Source organism: Melanostigma gelatinosum, assembly GCF_949748355.1.
Source record: "Melanostigma gelatinosum genome assembly, chromosome: 23".
Classification (NCBI taxonomy): Eukaryota; Metazoa; Chordata; class Actinopteri; order Perciformes; family Zoarcidae; genus Melanostigma; species Melanostigma gelatinosum.
This window is the reverse complement of record NC_136656.1, coordinates 2,890,146-2,903,733: the sequence shown is the minus strand read 5'-3', so window position 1 is coordinate 2,903,733 and position 13,588 is coordinate 2,890,146. Positions and strand designations below refer to the sequence as shown.

At 42.5% G+C, this 13,588-nt stretch overlaps 1 protein-coding gene across 2 annotated transcripts in view; it reads right to left on the bottom strand.

The window, feature by feature from the left end:
• The window catches only part of LOC306796518 (diacylglycerol kinase eta), a 46,518-nt gene extending 34,519 nt beyond the window's left edge, over positions 1-11,999 (bottom strand). For both annotated transcript variants that reach the window (XM_079295476.1, XM_079295477.1), the window contains exons 1-2: positions 11,895-11,999; positions 10,535-10,639 (exon numbers count right to left, since the gene is read on the bottom strand). In XM_079295476.1, coding sequence (XP_079151602.1) covers positions 10,535-10,639; positions 11,895-11,987 — 198 coding nt within the window. In that variant the 5' untranslated portion in view covers positions 11,988-11,999. The remainder of the gene's footprint in view (positions 1-10,534; positions 10,640-11,894) is intronic.
• Positions 12,000-13,588: the final 1,589 nt, after the last annotated feature.

Below are 13,588 nucleotides of genomic sequence, written 5' to 3'. Positions count from 1 at the left end.
CGGGAACAATCAATTGGTCGATGAACAGCGAGTGTGAGCTTTTTGATCAATCAATCACATTGTCTGCTGTATAGCACCTTTCAAACTCATCAAATGCAATTTACAAATGAATGCCGAGACGAAAACAAGACGAAGATGCACACGGAGTAGAGTTAAGTTGCTGCCTTATTTGTTATCAAGACTTTATTATCTATAAATTGAGCAATTAATTGATAATTGTTTGGTCGATTAAACCTCGGAAAACAGTGAAAAATGTCGAGAGGATGTTATCAGTTTGTTTTGTCCAACATGTGACGAGATATTCGTTACATAAAACGAAGAAAAACAGCATATTTTGACAGGGGAAGAAGATGGAAACAGAAACCACTTAAATCTTAAATCTAGAGTTTGTTGACTTGTTAAACTCTTCAGCAGCACGAATGACAAACGAAACGGCAAATCCCTGAATTTCTGAACTCAAAATAATAAGATAGTTCACTTTAATGAATTGAGTCGGTGATCCATAACTCATAATTCATCTTGAGGTAATTGGCCTCGTAGAGAGATCAAAACAGACAACACACAGAGAGCATATATATTTGCATCCGAGGTGGAGAGTCCGGCTGTCTCCATCCGGAGACAACCGGACTCTCCACCTCCGATGCAAATATCAGGACCCTCGGCCTCCCTCCCCTCAGGGCAAGCTGCACTTACCCTCCCTCACACGCTGCAGGGGCGTAAACAGAAGAGAGGCTCTCGCCAACGCAGCATCAGAACAAACACAAGGTCTGTTTCCTCAGCCCGTCTGAGCTGCAAACAGACCTCAAACACGGAGGCTGTTTATTGGCTGCAGGAGGAACACGGAGGAAAAAAGGCTTTTCTAATGTTAAGGTTAAGATTAAGTCCAAGATTAAGTCCATGAAGACCATGCGATACAGTTGAAAGCTCCAGGAGACAAAAACAAAAAGATAGTAGTGGCCCTTGAGTTGAGATTGTTTTTAACAAGCTCCATTAATGTTGGGAAGTAATATTCAAATCAGTTGATGATCGGTTGAAGGAGGACATTCTGAAGTTCACAGATTGAAATGTGTTATGATTATTTCACTTTTAGATTTTTATTTTATTTTTTATTTTATTTTTTATTTTATTTTTTATTTTATTTTTTATTTTATTCTTTAATTTTATTTTTTATTTTATTTTTTATTTTATTCTTTAATTTTTTTATTTTCTGTGTAGATAATTTATTGACCCTAGGGTCACATTGTGTTTTTTATGCTTTTAAATGTCTGCTCTGTCAAGCACTACTGTCTGTGAAAAGCGCTGTATAAATAAAATTCATTCATTCATTCATTCGATAGTTTTATTTTATGCACGGTGCAGCTTCAAAGTCGTCATAAAAACAAAGCGATTAAGTTGCTGAGTCAGAGGACAGAGATGTGATGGAGGGATGGAAGAAGAAGAGAGACGGGGAAACAAACAGCATTAAGTTCTGCTCTGTTAACCCATTCATGTCTGTCTGCAGCTAAAGAAGCCGTTATGAGTAATAAGTGACTCTTACTGAAACCGGAGTCTCTCTCTTGATTTGACTCCGAGTACTCCGGCAGCAGGGTGACTGTACTGGAAGGATGTGGCTTCCCTTCTTAAAACAACACATTTTATTTTTACACAGCTGTGTGTGTGTGTGTGGTTTTTAAACAGAGGAAATTTGTTGTCACAGTGAAAGCGAGAGTTGGAGATGGACCGATCTTAATCAGTGACCGTCTTTGACTTGGCAAACCATGACAGTAACATTTGACAAATCAAATCATTGAAATAAATAGTTTCCTGTTTCTTTTAATGTTGTAAATACAATATGTCTCCATATTGTCATGAGTATTCTCGTGGACAGCGGTCATTTAAATGTCTGTGAGAGCGAAGGTTCCTGGTGTAGATCGTGTTTTAGCTCATGGTCACGGTGCAGGTGAGATGTCCATTTGCATGTTGCAGGAAAGTAAAAGTCATTTGGCAGCAGCTTTGGAATCATAACTGAGCAAATTCAAACAACATTTTAGACTCAATAAGGTCTAAAAATACCTCGGCCAAGGAGGTGATGTTACAGGACAACTGCTGGCCTGGTTTTTATGAACCTTGCTTTACGCCGGGAACACCTGTTTGGACTATTATGCGATGAAAGATGGATCCACACAGCAGGTAGCAGCAACAATCACAATGATTCTAATCAGTGTAATTGCAGGAAATGTACTCGTGCATTGAATAGAGCTGGTGTGAGTAAACGACTAGCACACGGCCTCCTCCCCTCTTTGTCAAAGACACACGGTCTTCACCAGTGTCATTAACAGATGGGGTTTCTCATGCTGCTGACTCAGACCGTTACTCTTCATGCGGTTGTTAAAGTCGGGGTGTGTGACAGCCCATCATCACACACTAACACACAAAGGAAACTCTTATTTTGCAAGCTGCATTCAAAAAAGAACGAACTCAATCATACGATGCATCAGGACATCAGAAATGCAACAGCAGCGCGATGGTGTGTGTGTTTATCTGTGTGTGTGTGTGTGTTGCGGTGACCGTCTTGTTTCCTGTTTAAAGAGGTTTCAAGACAGAGGGGCCGACAAAAAACCAAGAGTGAGTCTATTTTTGTCCTCTAAGAGAGAAAGAAAGACGAAGCGATAGCACGGTTAAAACAACGAGAGGTGCGCCGACGCAAAAGAAATACAACAAATAACGTACAAAATAAAGGTAAAGTAGAAAAGGGGGAAATGTGAATGTGTGACCGTCCACAGCCGACAGCAGCAGAGCATCAGAGGAAATGCCGTGGCCTCTCGCCTCGTTAACAGACACTGTGACTCAACGGCCAACGTGCACGACATGCAGAGTGTCGGTGGTCCTTCGTCTCCAGCAACACAGGCAGCATCTTCTGCACGGCTCTCAGCTTAATGGCTCGTGAACTTTGTCACTTTTTTCCTTCAAACAAGTTTCATTATTTTTCCATTCTGGTTAATTACAGTAAAAAAAAAAAAAAAAAAAAAGGATAAATGTGTTGTAGAGGTGCTTTTAGATTTCGGGGTGTTTTCTTTTACTCCCATCACATCTATATTATTTATTAAATTTAATGTTTTTTACAGTATCTGGTGTGAGCAATCAGTTCATTTTTGGCGAAATTTTAAACAAGACAAGTAGAATAATGTGATTTTAGAAGAAATATCACAATTTTAAGCTTCAATTTGATTCGTTTTGTGTTCTTCACACATGATTCATTGGTGGTACGTCTGATGATGAAAACAGGCCTTTCAAAGCCGTCTGTTCTTCAGACTGTGTCGCGCCATTAAAGAGACAAACGGACTCTGCTGGAGGTTCGATGGACTCAAACTCCTCATGTCGCCCCTTCAGTTGCACAGGTTAGAGGATGAAATGTTGAAAACATTTGCAGACTGAGAAGATTTAATTAACTGCTTACTACAGACGATGAATATCATCTCGCTGGCACTGAAAATACATCAGTTCAGATCCACGAGACGCTAAAACTCATGCTTCCTGTTGTCAGTCTCCATTAGCAGAGAGAGACGAGGAAGTGATGAACAGTACGCGCCTGTGGACACACACACACACACACACACACACACACACACACACACACACACACACACACACACACACACACACACACACACACACACACACACACACACACACACACACACACACACACACCCTCCACTGATTGATAACACACGTTAGCACATTAGCAGCTTTACACACACACACACACAAACAAAAACACACCTGTCAAGACTGAAACACGTTCACTCATTAGTGACGAGACACACGCACACACACACACACACACACACACACACCCTCCACTGATTGATAACACACGTTAGCACATTAGCAGCTCTACACACACACACACACACATATGCACAAACAAAAACACACTTGTCAAGACTGAAACATGTTCACTCATTAGTGACGACACACACACACACACACAAGCTGTCACTGATTGAAGGCGCACGTTAGTTAATTAGTGGCAACACACACACACACACACAGGAGATATTGTTGTCTCATCATTAGCACATTTCCAAAGTGAGTGTCACTATGTTAGACACAGCAGCTGTACATAAGTCATCAACTTTGTCACACACACACACACACACACACACACACACACACACACACACACACACACACACACACACACACACACACACACACACACACACACACACACACACACACACCGTAGCGGCCTGTTGCAGACTGCAGCGTCATGGCGGCTCAGACGTTGCAGCCACAGGAGGGAGGAGGGATGACGGGGCAAGATGGGGAGGGATAAAGAAGAGAGGAGGAAGGAAAGAGGAGAGGAAGAGAACAGTGATGGAGAGGTGGCGCGAGATCAATACAAGAATGTAAAGTCTAAAGTCTCTTCAGCCACAATCTGCTGCCGATATACACGTTCATGACGTTCATGGTCATGAGAAGAGCGACGTGACTCGAGGTTCTTTAAATTGGAAAAAAATGCAAAAGTTGGACAGAAATTCCCCGAAACGCTGTTACGACAGAGACGTCGAAGCAGTTCTGGGAACAAAATCAAAGAGATCCAAGGGTCAACATTTACACAGAAAAGAAGCTCTTGTTTTGTAAATGTAATTTGAAAGTCTTGATTTACTGGATGTAGCTGAAACAGGGACAGTAGTGGGAATCATTAGGACTGAAAGCATGAGTGAGTTCTTCAAAAATAGTTTTAGTCACCCTGATTTGCCAGGTGGGTGGAGTTTACATGTAAGTGCATATCTTGTGGGCTAATTTACAACCACAGAAACAGTATGTTGTGAGTTTTCAATCCTCTCTTTCTAAGTGGATCCATCACAGATCAATGTCGGTATTCAAACAGAGAAACAATTAACAAGGAAGTGCATCACAAGGACTTAAAGTACAGAGACCCAGAGTCGGCAGGTGAAAAGAAAATAGGAGCAAGAGATAGATGAAGGGAGGACAGGATGAAAGAAAGGAAGGGACGATGAACAATGGAGGTCAGGAGAGAGAGAGCGAGAGAGAGAGCGAGATCAAGGCAGGAGGAAAGAAAGCACAACCAGGTGGCAACAATGAAAGCGAGGAATTGAAATAAGACGGGACACAAAAGATAAACACAGAAAAGAGAGTAAATAAAAATAGAGGTGAGGGCTGAAACCACGCGTCCTCTTTTATTGTGAAATAGTCAAAGGCTCCAAAAATGGACGAGGGAGTCGTTTGAGTTTTTTTCCTCCTAAAAAACTCTTTTCTTCAGAGCTTTTTAAGCTCTTCCTGGTTTCCTTGAGTGTAAAGTGGAGTTCCTGTTTGACTGTGACGAGTCAACAAGAGGTCAAATCAATAGAAAGTGAGTTGGACGGCTCCAGTTAACCAACAGCAGTCTGTCAGGGAGACGGACCGACTCAGCATTTAGACTCTGAGTGTGCGTGTGCGTGTGTGTGTGTGTGTGTAAGTGAATACTCTCATGCATGTATGATTAACAGCCTGTGCAGAGAAACACCATTTCCTCAAATCAATAAAACACGCAGCGTCTGTTGTGGATCACGGTCGAGTCAGCTGCTTCACCAAAGATTTCCTATAAAACACAAGCGGTGGTATTGGAGGTGACGTCCTGCTGGTTTGAAGGCGGTGAGGTATGTGGTGTGAGGTAGACTCTCATTCTTCAACCACAGTTTTGTACTAAATTAACCTTTTGGCTCATTTGCCAAAGTACCTGCCAAGAAACATTTTTTAAATAACAAGCTGATTTTTAACGGTCACAATCCCAATTTAAAACCTACTTTATGGATAGAATGAGTCCACAGTAAAATCATAAGTCTTATAAGTTTATATTTTGTATTAGTGTTGCTTATTATTACGTAAAATATATGTTTGCCTGGTTCTACTTCTTCTTGTTTGGTTTCATGTGGTTCTGCTTTGTTCAGCCCGAAGGACACAAACAGAACGTTTTATGCAATCTTTGTATAGCAGCGACTGAACAACACGTCTTAAATAGTCGGGCCGCCTCCTCTACAGTCAACCTGTTGTGACGATAAATATGGGTATTACAGCCTGCTGCTCGCTGTGTGCACTTCTTATATAACCGACTCTGCCTCCATCTCTCTCTCCCTCTTCCACTGACTAATTTTCTCCCTTTTGTCCACCTCCATCTCTCGCTCTCTCAGTATTGACCCACACACTATAGAAGCTGTATCACATCAAGCCAAGGGCATAAATCAAAGCGCGCGCACACACACACACACACACGCACACACACACACACACTTGTAACACTGGGCATCCCACACACTCCTGCACCCTCCTCAAGCCATTTCAGTTTTACCGTCCCACACACACACACACACACTATAACTCCTCATCTCCATTGCGGTGAACACCCACACAGATTTCTGCACTGGGAGCGAGATGCAGATAAAAAAGAACAAATATAGCAGGGGTTTGATTCCAGTGCATCGTGCAAGAAATTCACAGGAATAGAAGGGGGGGGGGGGGGGAGGGGGGCGTTACCTGTTGGTCACCACTCAAAACACCTGAAATATATATATATAAGTTACATAAGCTGAGGTGGTGCTGCTATTTTAAAAGGTTTGTTTGGGAAGCAGAGAAAAGTAAAACAAAAAAGACAATTAAGGTGCAGATGCTGCAAAGATTAAAACAATAATAATACAGCATAATGATGGGGGGAAGAGGAAGAAAGAAGAGTGTGACAGCTTATGTAACGGAGCCTGGAGGTGGAGAGACGAAGAGAAAGAAAGACAACAGGAGGTCACGGGGTCTTCACAAAAAGTTCATGAACAAAACTTAAAGACGTTCATTTTTGTTTCTCAAATTTAGCTTCACATGGCAATTTCAAACCTCCTCTGTCAAACTATAAACTGCTCGACAAATGGGAGTCACTTTAAATGTTTTAAAAGAGACAAATTAAGTCGCTCTCCATTGACTTTTGTAACAACTGCTGTGTGTGGTGGGACGCACTACCAACAGGGGAAAGAAACCAGAACAAAAAAGAACTGAGGATACAGGCAATAAGACGCGATGCTTCAGCAGGAAGGACGGGGAAACTGTGGGGTCCTGATGCCCGACGGTACGTGTGCAGTGAGCATTTCGTCTAAACGTCAGTTGTAGGCTAACTTTATTTCTGTAAGTTACGATGAAGCATTTTGACAGCATGCAACTTGTGAAATATGCAGTTGCAAGGACCTTAGCTGACTACACTAACCTACTAATAGCTCAAATTATAGCACGCTAACATCTCATTTTCTTGCTAACCTGGCTAGAAAGCTTTCTCCTCTCCTTCCTCTGTCATTTAGTGAGCTAACTATCAGTTAGCAAGCTTGCTAGCAGTTAACTGCTAAATGTAAGGGTTTTCCCTTCTTCTGTGACTCTTTATTGAATTAAATGACGTGTAATACTGAGAACAAAATGCTAAGCGGGAGCAACTACGCAGTACGAGGAAAATAGAAAGAAGTTTAAAGAGGTTTTGTGACTGACTAGCGCATCCGTGTTCCCCCTGGCTAGGGCGTTAGCTGGCCAGCTACAGTAGATTACCAACTACCACATTTTTAACTCACAATACAACTAACATTGCACAGTGGATAGTTGCGTGGATAGCAGTGAATGTGTGATTGAGATAAGCTAATGCTACGTAGCATGGCGTGCTAACTGAGATACAGTAAAAACACTTCCTGCTCTGTTCTGTAGACCAACTCATCTGATTTCCAAGTCAATGGCTTTAAACGTCATCGATTTCATGTGCAAATGCTCTCGGGATGTTAATTGATGGTAAGTATTTGTCCTAGAATATATTAAGTAAATGCTACATGTTTTTATAAATTTATGGCACAATGGGCACTTGATGGCACAAAAGCAACCTTCTAACCTTATGAGGACCTTGCATTGACTAAATTTAGACCCTAAACTATTACAGTAAGGTTGAGTGCAGGCTATTAATATCAGGCCGAACAGTAAACCAAACAGTACATATGGTACAAAATTAAGTCTTGTTTTTCTCTTTAACTTCTCAGATTGGCAACATTGTGAATAGCTAAAATTAGAAACAGACTTCCTGATTCTGAGGTGATCTATGACCAATGAAACTGTTGCTCTGAAATCGGATCTCACAGCATCTGGTTGCTCTCTTTATTCTAAAAAGCATTCCAAATGTTTTTAATCATTAATATGAGCATTTCTTTGTCTGTCAAGGTGCATTTTTTTTGCCTTTGATTGTTGTAATACAGCAACAGAATGTAGTTGAGAGGCGGACAGGAAATGTGAAAGGATATGACACGCATGAAAGACTCGAACTGGGGACATTGCGGTTTACGAGGCACACATCTTAGCACGGACACCACTGTGACGCCCTAAGAGCACCTTAAGTTTCACCAAAAATGAAACAAAAGGGCTTTATTAATATGCGTCTTATTCTCTCTGGAAGACGGGTGGGTCGAGTTCTTACAAACTCTGCAACAACAGGCTGGTACAAGACAAAAAAAAAATAAAAGTAGTTTTAGACCTCGGGGCCAAAAGCTCAAACTGATTCTCACAAAAGATATCGAAACAAGAACACACAGCAAATGAATCCCCGTCAGTCTTAAAGTCCAATCCAGTCAATAGAGGCTGAAGCTTATAGTGTCAGTCAATTAGCAAAACACCGAGGTCACATTCACTTGTGATCACAGACTATAAAACGACAGCCGATTTTAATGTCCTTTCCTGAAGGCTTAACCATGACACAGCAAGTTTTATGATCAACAAATCCAATAAACACACACACACACACACACACCGATGCTCTCCCCACGTGAACCAAAACAAACAAAAGAGACACACAAACACACTAATCCACTCAGGACATTGTTGTCACTACAGCGTGATCCTGGAGGCGATAGTTTACCAGCTTAATCTAATTCACATGACTGCAGGTGCACACAATCTAGTCAACACACACACACACACACACACACACACTCACACTCACACACACACACACACAATCCCAGATAGTCCGTCTCCCGCATGATTTTACTTTACTTAAAAATAACACGTGACATATTTGCTGCTGTAGTTTTTGTGTCATGTTTGATGTTGACGTTAACGGTACTTTTTCATACAAATGAAAATTCCCTTTACACGACATTTTCAACAATCCATAAACTTTCTGTTGTAGTTGTCATTATATGTTTTTAATGTAAATTGATTTTATTGTAAATGTGATGAAGTTAATGGAAATTTTCCATTTTCTTTTCCCTCGTGATTTTACACATTTCGTAAAAACTGTTGAACTTCAACCCTAAAATATATATATATAAACACAGCTAAATGTCATAAATACATTTTTTTAAATACTATTGATTCATTTTGTATCTAATATTTTCTACTGGGTGACTTAATATAAACACAGAAAATAAAACTAGACAGGTTACACAATAAAAACAGAAAATCCTTTCCCTACTTCCTGCCCCGAGACCCTGAAACCGTGGCGCATTATGCCCATATACGGGCGTGCACATCAACCTCTACACCACATTACAGCGGTGTCCGGACGATATTAGCCAATCAATACCAAACTGATATCCAATACCATTATCTGCTCCAGGAACAAAACATGGTATTATGGGATGCCGTCCCTGTGACAACAAGGGGTTACCGGGTATCCTGTGTTTCCTGTTGATCGGCGCATGATTTGCGGTCAATGCGGGTAATGGATAACAATTTCAACACACCCACACGTATGATAGTAAATGAGACTGTTGTCTTCTGTGTGTTTGCATTGATAATAATGCTTCTCTCATTGCAGATGTTAGCTCATCAATAACTAATGAGGCAGACGAGTGTGTGTTTGCCGGTAAGAGGCCGATATCAGACCATCGATATCTTCCTGTAAAGCACACAGACCGGAGGCCAGCGAGCGAGCGAGCGAGCGAGCGGTTACTGTGTGATTACGTCAGACCGGCTATCAGAGATTTGAACTCAATGCAGACAGGAAGTGAGCAGGAAGTCACATGAGCACAAGCCAACGCACATGCATCGGATGAAGATAAAAGTCTGATAAAAGTGACGAGACAGAGAGAGAGAGAGAGAGAGAGAGAGAGAGCGAGAGAGAGAGACAGAGAGAGAGAATCGAAAACACAGAAATGACGGATAAACCGATGCAGCAAACCAGGTACATCCTCTTAAAAAGAGACTTCACATGAAGCAAAAGTCCTTCAAATGGCTTCACATCCACTCCTCAGTGAGATGTTTAAATCTTAATATCACCTCCTGAATAAATAAGTGGTTAAATGTTTAATCAGGGTTCCCGGCGTGGCCCTGATGGAAAACTTCCACGACTTTCTGGAAGTGAAGATCACTTCCATGCACTTCAAAAGTCAATCCCTCCCTGGTTTGCTATAATGTTGCTTCTCTACCTCGGGGAAGACAAAAAGCTCTCTAAAGAAGTCTAAAACCACCAAACATCTGGAATAAAACACACCTCGGATAGAAACACCGGCGAGGCTTTGATCTTAATCTCTTCTCCTACCTTGGCCCTTATCTGACCCGAGGTCGACACCTTGCGGATCAACTTGTGCGACGTCTCCTCTTGTTCCCCGTCGCTGTCCGATGACTCTTCTCCAGCTTCTCCAGCCTGGCGGAAGAAGAAGAAGAAGAAGAAATAATTGCTGGACATTTGTGTCGGAAAATTGCCAGATGTTACTAACAAACAATTTGTGGAGGCACAAATGTACTGAATAGTGAGTTCCTGACCATCCAGAACTCATGTGAGAGGACAGCCGGAACCAAATTGTCCTTTTAAAATGTAGAGGAAAAGTTCAGCCATTGATTGAGAAGAAACTCTTATTTCTTGCATAATTTCCATGTGATTTGGCTGACGGGCAGCGGCTCAATCCACTGCATCTGTTCAGTGAACTGCTGCTGTCAAGTTTACTGATTTATAACTACTTCCTGTTAAAGGAGAGAGAAAAAAAGCCAATGACGAGCGAAACTTAAAAATCAGAACGTGACGTTTTGTGACGCAGAAATACTGAAAAACCTCCTGAGATCTGGTTTGTATCAACCATAACAAATGTTGAAATAAATTGTAATATTTTTGCATTATTCTTTCAGCTTTTGTTCATGTTTCATCTGTCCGAGAGTTCTGCTTTTCTCAGATTGTTCTCGACTCCACCGGAGACAAATCGTTTTCCATAAAATGTATACAATTGTTTTTTTAAATAAAACACATTGATGTAACTTTAAATTATAAAACGGAATGCAGCGCGACCGCGACAGATTCTTGACCAACATGCGAGTTCACACATTTAGAGTCTCCCCCGACTTGGTTCATTCTCGGCGCACCGACACGAGGGTTACGCTCCGAACGCATCACTTCCTGTGTGTTACTTTGACGGTGATGGAGCCGTTGGATGAGGCTGTTGCATTTACATTATAAGACTTATTGTTAGACTTATTTCCAGTAGAAATAGACAAGAGCTTTGCAGTATGTGTGTTGTTTCCTCTGCAGGATGAGTGGAGTGCAGGCGTTGGATTGGAAAAGCAGTCTTGCACAGCTGTAGGCCTAAAAAAATGGAATCTCAACAAGATATAATTGAAGTTACGATACAAGTTGGGACATAAGTGTTGGAGATTTAGATTCCCAGTGTTGATTTAACCCCAACTCACATTTTAAAAAACTCATCTCTGCAAAATAAGAAGTTAAAACAGTTTAAAAATGCAACAAAATAGTGATTATATTAAGCATGAAGGCTTTTTTCTGATTCTTAAGCTTAACTTTATGCAAAAGGAAAACTGGCACCATGAAGTTGTTTTTAAACTCGTGCCCCATTATTCACATTATTTCACAAAAGAGAGTCAGCCACACACAGAGAGACCGGAGTACTTACAATGTGGGTCCTTTCAGAGTCGGCTTGGGGCGACCCCAGGGACTCGCTGTGCTCCGCCACGTACAGGACGTTGGGGTTCAGTTTGAAGGCCATGGCGAGGACGAAAGAGAGAGAGGAGGAGAGACGAAGAAGAAGAAGGTTTTTTTTGGCTGAGTGGAGGAAGAGGATGACAAAGGGGGCGTCAGGCTCCGGGACGCTGCACTTGTCCTCTCGCCGATCTCTCTATCCGGAGAGGGGGGGGGGGGGCAAACTCTGGAAAAGATGGAGGATTGAATTATTGATCAGGAGAGAAAAGAGGTTTTTTTTCTTTTAGTTTTTGATTGGCAGCACCCTGAACGATCACTTTCCCCAACTCTTCTTTTACTATCGTTAACTTCTCCTTCTCCTCCATCGCAACTCGCTCGGGTTCCTCGCTTCCTCTATTTGTGAGAAAATAACTGAAGAGGTTTTCACAGTTCAGCAGCGTGCACGTGTGGGTTTCTTTTAAAAAAGCAAAACCGTGATGATGATGAAGATGAATGCGAAACACGATGCTGACAACGGAAGGATGATGATGCTCATTACAGTAAGACTATCCTGCCTTGCAACGCGCAATATATGTGACCAGCTCGCGCTGCTTGACGCGCGCGCACTTGCACGCCGCTTAAGTATCAAATATTGATTTTCATTCGGCAAAGTGAATGGATGTAGCGGGTGCTTGCTTGCAGCTCACTTCTCTGCCGCCCCCGTTTGACCCCAAACTTGAGCACATAAATATTAAAAAATAAGACGCTGCATGCAAAGGGAGCTTTTTTGGGGGAGGGGGGTTTAATGTCTTAAAACATGTTTTAATACCAAACAAACGGATGGATGCACAACAGGCTGTCGTGCCCCCCCCCCCCTTTCATCATTCATTCCGTCCGAGTCGCCGTTTACTGCGAAACAAACGTCAATATTCACCGCGGCTCGTGCGCATTCGTCAAACGGACTCAGTCGGCTCAGCTGTCACAAACGCGATAACATCCACCAGCGACCCGGACGGCCACCGTCACCGCGCGCTGCCACCTCCTCTGCACAAATAACCCCCCCACAACCACCACCACTGTGCTCTCGTGGGTCGATACAAATAAAAATAATGTGCTTATTATATACCTCCGCGCGTAAATGTCGTCCTCCGACGGAGGTGAATCAGCGGCGGTGTCTCCCCGCTCCTGTTGCCCGGCCTGGGTCGCTCTTCCGGCCGGCGCTTAGGTGCTCACAGTCGGCAGCAGCAGCAGCAGCGTGCGGGTCTCTCTCTCCAGTGGTGCTCGCCTTGCAGAGAGAGACGCGGTCGGTACGCATAGCGTCGGAGCGGATCTGAATCAGGTAGGAAGACGAGGGAGGGAGGTAGCAGGAGGAGAGAGAGCGATAAATAGAGAGAGAGAAAGAGAGAGAGAGAGCGATTTGAACGCCGCGTTGAGTCGCCTCGAATATCGCCGCTCCGAGGTTAAACGGAGAGCAGAGAACGCGCGCATGCGTAAGAGCGCGAGAGGAGAAAACACGGCTTTGTTGACACAGAAACACCAATTAACGACGAGACGCCAACAGATGCACGAGGTAGAGCGAGGACAAATTTGGAGATTACATTTATAATAAATACAAAAATTCTGAGAGCTGAAAAATAAGTGAGAAAAGTTCAGATTAAGATGTTTTTGTTCAGTTTTCAAAGTGCTTTG